The sequence below is a fragment of the Lethenteron reissneri genome, chromosome 41 (assembly GCF_015708825.2).
Source record: "Lethenteron reissneri isolate LAM-NWPU_2019-01 chromosome 41, ASM1570882v1, whole genome shotgun sequence".
In the NCBI taxonomy this organism is placed as follows: domain Eukaryota; kingdom Metazoa; phylum Chordata; class Hyperoartia; order Petromyzontiformes; family Petromyzontidae; genus Lethenteron; species Lethenteron reissneri.
In genome coordinates, this window is record NC_083819.1 from 6,767,204 (window position 1) to 6,774,115 (window position 6,912).

At 56.1% G+C, this 6,912-nt stretch overlaps 1 protein-coding gene across 2 annotated transcripts in view; it reads left to right on the forward strand.

Moving 5' to 3' along the window:
• The window catches only part of LOC133352747 (ankyrin repeat and SOCS box protein 2-like), a 15,886-nt gene extending 9,184 nt beyond the window's left edge, over positions 1-6,702 (forward strand). For both annotated transcript variants that reach the window (XM_061568599.1, XM_061568600.1), the window contains 6 exons: positions 17-295; positions 2,015-2,243; positions 2,804-3,308; positions 4,112-4,207; positions 4,835-4,991; positions 5,545-6,702. In XM_061568599.1, the coding sequence (XP_061424583.1) occupies positions 17-295; positions 2,015-2,243; positions 2,804-3,308; positions 4,112-4,207; positions 4,835-4,991; positions 5,545-5,678 (1,400 nt within the window). In that variant the 3' untranslated portion in view covers positions 5,679-6,702. The remainder of the gene's footprint in view (positions 1-16; positions 296-2,014; positions 2,244-2,803; positions 3,309-4,111; positions 4,208-4,834; positions 4,992-5,544) is intronic.
• Positions 6,703-6,912: the final 210 nt, after the last annotated feature.

Consider the following 6,912-nt stretch of genomic DNA (forward strand, 5'->3'; position numbering starts at 1 on the left):
CGTGTCGTGTGCGCAGCGTGCGAGCGCGGGGACCTCGCGGCCGCCTCGCTGCTCCTCGAGTTTGGCGCCGACCCGGCGCAGCGCTGCGCGCGCGGCTCCACTGCGCTCCACGCCGCGTCGGCACGCGGCTCTACGGAGCTCCTCGCCCTCCTCCTTCGGCTCCAGCCCCAGCCCAGGGCGGGTCCCGGGTCCCGCGCGCCGCTGCTGGCATCCGGCTGCTGCCGCGGCCTCACGGCGCTGCACTACGCAGCGCAGCGCGGCCACGTGGAGGCGGTGCGGTGTCTCATCGATGCCGGTGGGTTGGATGGATCTGACAACTTCAGACGCTGTCTCCCCGACAGACCTGGTCTTCACCTGAGGACGGCTGCTTGCGTTGTGGCCGAAACGTCGTGAGAATTATTTTATGTTTTCTTTTCATCATTTTATTACTTCCCTTCTACGTGACTTTACCGAAAGAACCAAGAAGATGAATCCTTGCAGTCACGAAAGCTTTAAATCGAAAAAGAAGTTGAGTCCGTGAGAACGGCGGCCACGTTGCTTACACCTCCGTGGGTGGCCACCAGGAGGCGACGGAACGTCAGCGGATCCGTTATTGTTTTTTCACGCGACAAATAGCGGTGACGTTTGTGATCGATCACACGTTTTTTTTAAATATACGAATTCTTTTTTCAGTCGCGGATTTAAACTAAACGATGTTATTTTACCAGGTAAGGTTCCCATTAGCTTTATAGCTCTTTTCAGAAGCGACCCGGCCACAAATGATAGCTCGACGAAGTGGCTTATCATGTGGAAATGTATAGCAGGCCAAATTTCGAAACGAATGTATCTAAATGTGGAGGTAAAATCCGGAGAAAATTACACACGACCACGGGGAGAACATGCAAAATCCAAATATACAGGCGTCAGGGTCGGGATCGAAACCACGACCTCTTGTAAATCAGGCGAGGAAGTTAACATCTCGCCACTTTGCCATCAGCCTTAACGAAAATCGCCGCCTGCTGATGTTCGAGGCGTTTGGTGTGGTCTGTCCTGCGCGATCCCAATCTCCCACACGCAACTGGAAAACGGACTCGGTCCGAAACGGAATCGGTAGCCGACTCAATCCGGAGTCACGAGGAGTGGCTCGCCACTGGGAGTTGACAGGAGCTGGGTCCTTCTCCCCCCAGAACGTCGCCTCCCCGTAACCTCCTCTTCAGCCTCAAGACTGGCCACCTTCTCTCTCCCTCTCTGTTTCCTACAAATAAATATGCCCGCTGTTTCTGTACGGTGTCTACAGATGCGCTCGCGTGGAGACGCTATGTCGATGTCCATGTTGTATTTGGAACTAGAGGCAGTGCAGGGTTTATGCAGGAACGTTTGCGAACCTGCGTTTTGAGTTCCATTCCCGGACACCGCAACTATCACGAGTGACGATGTCTCTGCCGCTGCTGCTACTGACGGTGTGTCTGCTGCTGATGATGATGATGCTCTTTCTGCTGCTGATGATGATGATGATATTTCCACTACTGCTCCTCCACTGCTCTTGCTTCTCCTGATGACTGATGATGACATTTCATCACGTTGTTTCCTCTGCTGCCACTGATACTGCTTCGACTGACGACAATGATGCTTGCTTGATGATGATGATGATGACGATGTTTCTGATACTGCCTTGTGCTGCTGCTCCTACTTCTTCCACTGCCACTGGCGACACCAATTACAACGATCCCCCTTATAGCCTTAACAGACTGTTGGGCCAAGTGCTGTTAGCGAGCACCTATGAAGGCCCGCACGGCACACGAGGGGGTGGGTGGCCAGCACCATGCCGGCCGCCTTTGTGGCGACATTCACACACCGCACCGGGTACTCGTTTGAGGCTGAGTCGACCTAGGGGAGGCCCAAAACCGGTTCAAATATTCGTCCCCGGTGTTGGCCATGAGCCGGAATTAAACTCGGGTGACTGTATTTGTAGCGCAGCGCGCTAACCGCTGCACCACCACTACCACCGCCCTCCTCCTCTGCGTGGTGGCCACAGGCTCCGCCGTGAACGCGCAGGCCAGCGACGGGGGCACGCCGCTGCTCGAGGCCGTTCGCAGAGGCCACGTGGACGCTGCCCAGATGCTGCTGATCCGCGGAGAGGCCGACGCCAACATCCCCGCGGACGTCCGGGCCCCGGCACGGGAACGTGGAGTGGGCGCAGCCGGCAAAGACGCAATGCAGCGCGTCTTGCCCCTGCACGAAGCGGCCGGGCAGGGCTGCGTCGAGTGAGTGGAGAGTGAAACATGGCGCTGTTACGGTCATACTTTCACGATGCCGGCCAGTCGCGGCAGTGCGTCGGAATCACAAGCGGGCTGCCCCGGTTCGTAGCGCAAGCGTGCGAACCACAGCGCCACTGGCTCTACACTCTCCAGTCGTTCCCTCGCCGTCGCTGAGTCAGCTCCCTGTCACTCCGTTGCTACTGCCACGGTCGTTGTCCCCCTCACTCTCTGCCGTTGCCCATCGCTCCACCTCTGCCGAGGAGATGGAAGCGACGCAATGCTCGTGTGCCGACATCATGGACGGATCGTTACAGCGCAAGGCCGTGGTGAGAGATGGCAACTTCTTGGGCAGGTCTTCATCCAGCAGTGGAGATCTCATGGCCGATAATAATGACGATGATAAACTCAAATTGTGGGAGCCTGACTGATAATGTCCTGGGCGTTGCAACTGCTGCTGATGGTGATTGTGACGATGATGATGCTAACAATGATGCTGCTGCTGCTGATTCTTCTTCTTGAGTTGCTGTTGCCAATGATGGCGATGATTGTCCTCCATGTCCGCCCAGGCTGCTGGACCTGCTGCTGCCCGCCACATCGCGAGCGTGCGTGCGCCGGACCCCCTCGAGCCCCCTGCTCCCCGCGGCCCTGGGGGGCCACGCGGGGGCCCTGCGCCGGCTCCTCTCCGCCGGCTACCGCCCCAATGGCGATGGCCGGGCCGGGGGGCCAGGGAACGGGGCCGGCGGAAGCGGTGGGGGGGCCACGGCTCGGAGCCCCCTGCATGCCGCCGTCTTCGCCCGGCGCGAGGACTGCGTCCGGCTGCTGCTGGCCGGCGGGGCGGACCCCGACGGAGACCCCCGCGGGGACCCCGAGCCGCCCGTCGTGACGGCCGCGCGTCTCGGCGACGCCGGCGCCGTGCAGCTGTTGTTGGAGGGTGGCGCGGACTGGGGGGCCGGGGCCCGAGCGGGGGGTTGCGGGCGTGGAGGAGGTGGAGGAGGTGGAGGAGGTGGAGGAGGTTCCTGCGCCTTCCCGGTGGTGGTGGCGCTGGCGAGAGGCCACCCGGCCATGCTCAAGGCACGTGCAGCGAGAAGGTCCCGCTGAAGGCGGAGAGGCTCGGCTGATCCGAGCCCCCCCCCCCCCCCCCCCCGCGGCTCAGCGTGGCTGGCATGGGCCCTGGTGCTAGGAATTCAGTCCCCTCCCTCCACAAAAAATCCATCCCCCTACCCCACCTTTCTCCACCCACCTTGTCCAGTTTCAGCCCTCTTCGTAGCCAGTCCAGTAAGGCGCCCCCCCCCCCCCCCCCCCAGTATTTGTGCAACTGCACACTCAATAGCGACGCCACTGCACCATAACTCATTCCTACCACCCTCTCGCATTTGTCACCCGGTCGCCTCCGAGTGGCTCATGCATCGCTCCTGCCCCTGCCTGCTATTGGCGCTCGCGAACTTCCCGGCGTGTTTGCCTCTGCCCATGTTAAGGACGGATTCCACCACTGCGTTCCGTCTCGCACACCGCGTAATGCAACGGCGCCCTCCCTCTCCTGCTCCCCCTGCCCCACCGTCGTCTCTTGCTCTAAAGTTTCCGAGCTGTCATCAGCGGTTCTCTGTTGCTCGCTTTCGAACTCCTCCATCCCCCCCATCTCTTCCCCGTGCGTCTACAGTGGCGTTTAATTCAAGACACACGTGGTTGGATCTTAATAACTCATGGAATATTACAACAGACTCTCCCCCACAAACCCCTAACTCCCCCTCCACTCTCTACTTATTTTAGGAATTTAGCAGTGGAGGGGGTGGGGTTGATAAGGGCATATGTTCCTGAGCTCCGGCTGAAAATCCACCCTGAGAATGATCGAACGTGGGTCGTCGTGTGCCGCGCAGATGTTCCTGGATGCCGGATGCGACGCCGCCGCTTGCTTCAGGTGCCGCCTGGAGCCGGTCGCGAACCCCCGCCGTGAAGAGGCGCGACCCCTGCAGGTGACCCCAGTGGACGGGCTGGGGCCTCCCACCCCTCCTCCACCCCCGCCCCCCCCGGCCCCCCCCCCCCCCGAACCGTCTTAGTAATTGAATCCACATTTTATATTTTAGCAACAGACTCAGCGGTCGACAGCCCGTGGAGTTTCCATCGAGTCCCAGTCTTGGGATGTCATTGAGTCTCTCTCGCAGTCAGTCTTGCCTGATATTACAGTACAGGCAGTCCCCGCTTTTACGACGTTACAATTGGACCGTCTTTTCCTGTAGGCAGTAGAAACGGTAAGACACGTCACTTGCCGATGTGTTTTTATCCTTTTATCGGCCGCATTGAACAGGGTTTCATCGGTGAACATCCACAAAAAATACTCGAGAATAATCACAAGATCCACGCCAAAGTCGCGTCGTGAACCAGACCGACCCCATTCGAATTGCGTTCAGAGTCGTGACGGAAGACGCATCGTAAATGGAGTCTCTGCGCCGTGAGTTGATGACGCTGTCGATAGAGTTTTCGTCGCTAATTTCGTTCACAAAATCCACGCTCTGGCGTTTTCCACGTGAATCCTAAATTGTCGTCGTTGTCGTCGTCGTCGTCACTGTCGGTGTCTTCGCCGCCGCTGTCGCTGCCCCCAGTTCTGCGAGATGTTCTCTGGCGGGGGTGAGGGAGCGAGCGAGGGGGCCTTGGTCGTGGCCGCCCTGCTCGACTACGTGGGCAGCGTCCGCCTCTGCCGCCACCTCCGCAAGTCGCTGAGCGATCGGGACGAGTGGGCGAGCATCGTTCAGGCTACGGGTGAGGTCCCCTGCCCGCGGTGCGGCTCTCCTCGCTGCCTCTCCCAAGCTGTCACCGGCAATTCGCTTCCGGCGCCGTAGCATCCTTCCAGCACAGAAATGCGGTTTTCGTCATTCGTCACCACCACCATCATCATCATTGTCGACCGTGATCTATCTACAGCTGAATGAAGGCCTCCCCAAGCCGTATTGGTTGTTTGACACTGGTGATATGCTTCTGCTGATAATGATAATTATGATACGAGTGGTTGGTAATATTGATACTGCTGCTGCTGTTGTTGAAAATTATGCGTCTACTTCCGCTGATTTCCCGATTAGCACGGTTGGCTACGTACAGTGCAAATGAAGTTCGACATACATACATGGTGATACAGTGCTCGTGATTGGTAGTGTTGATGGCTTCAGCTCTTGGCAATCATTATGACGACGCTTCTACTGATGACAATTCTTCTGATGACAATTCTTCTTCTGCCAATGATGATGCTGACGCTGCTGCTGCTGCTGATGACGACGACGACGATGATCACAGTCCGCTGAACTTCCTCTCGTTTCAGACAACCCGCGCACCCTCGCTCACCTGTGCCGTGTGAGCGTGCGAGCCTCCGTCGGCTCTCACCGCCTGCGCCAGCTGCGCACCCTGCCCCTGCCGCAGAGGCTGCTCGACTACATCCTCCACGCTCACCCCTAATTCGTCGAGAGCGCGAGTTCCACTCCGGGCCCAGGGCTTAATTTCAGCCGGTGCGTGGCCTCCGTTTTCAGCGATCCAGAAAATAATACTTCTGCACCAGGCACGCAACATCCAGAATCAAAATCTTTATTAACACTGAAGGAATCCGATGAGCTATGAAGGTCTTTTTCACAGATGTCCAGTAGGTCATCTGTGTATCTCCCGCTGTAGCGATATGTCCCCTACCAGTTCCATGACTACTTCGTTCTACCAGCAAACTGGAAATTATTTATTGAAGAAACTGAGTCTCTGATCTGATCCGTGTCTCTTCATCAACCATGATCATCTTGGCGAGGTGTCCCTCGCAGGGCCTGACTCATTTTTCCACCGCAACATTGTCCTCTCTCTCAAGCTGGCCTTGATTATTTAAGATCGACGGTTCAACTTGGCGCGATATTCAATCAGTGGGCATGCGACGGCGCCTTTACCAACGGGCAGTGACCAGCGTGGAGAAGTATGGCCGAAAAACTCCTTTTCCCGACACGGCACAGGGGGGAGCTTTCTTCATCCAGCAGTGGATTAATACATTTCCTGTAAATACAGGGTGCTTCAAAAACATGTTAACACTTCTGAGAATTTGCAACAATACAAGGCATGTGCTCTGGGAAACTACCTGGAGAAGATTCCAGGCGTGTCTTGACAATGATGGCAAAGAAGTAGAGACTCTTTGACTTCTTGAAGCTATTCATATCATACATTTGTTATCATCTTACAGTGTATTATTATCCGTTCTTTTGCCATTAAAAAAAGATAGTCCCATATAAGTGTTAACATATTTTGAAGCACCCTGCATATTGTTATTGTTGTTACTATAATGGTGCGTCTGTGGGAAGGTCACGATCGATCGATAATGATCAAGTTTGTGATACGTGCGTGCACCGAGCCGTGCTCTGCAAGGATCGATCACGTGCGATTTATGCAAATAAGATGCAAATGAGAAATGGCGTGAAATGTTAACGTCGAGGATGGTGGAGTGAACGGAATTCTTCATGCGAGGCCTGCAGCCAATGCGAAACAATGCCAACGGGGAGGTAAAAACTACGCGAAAAATGTTTGCTTATTTTACTGACGCGCAATTCCGAATCGAAAGGTATAATTTCCCATGGCTCTGATTAGCACAGTTGGTGCAAAAGGCGTTCAACATACATACATTGATAAACAGAAAGTCCATAAGCCGCATATGTATTTCTCTTTG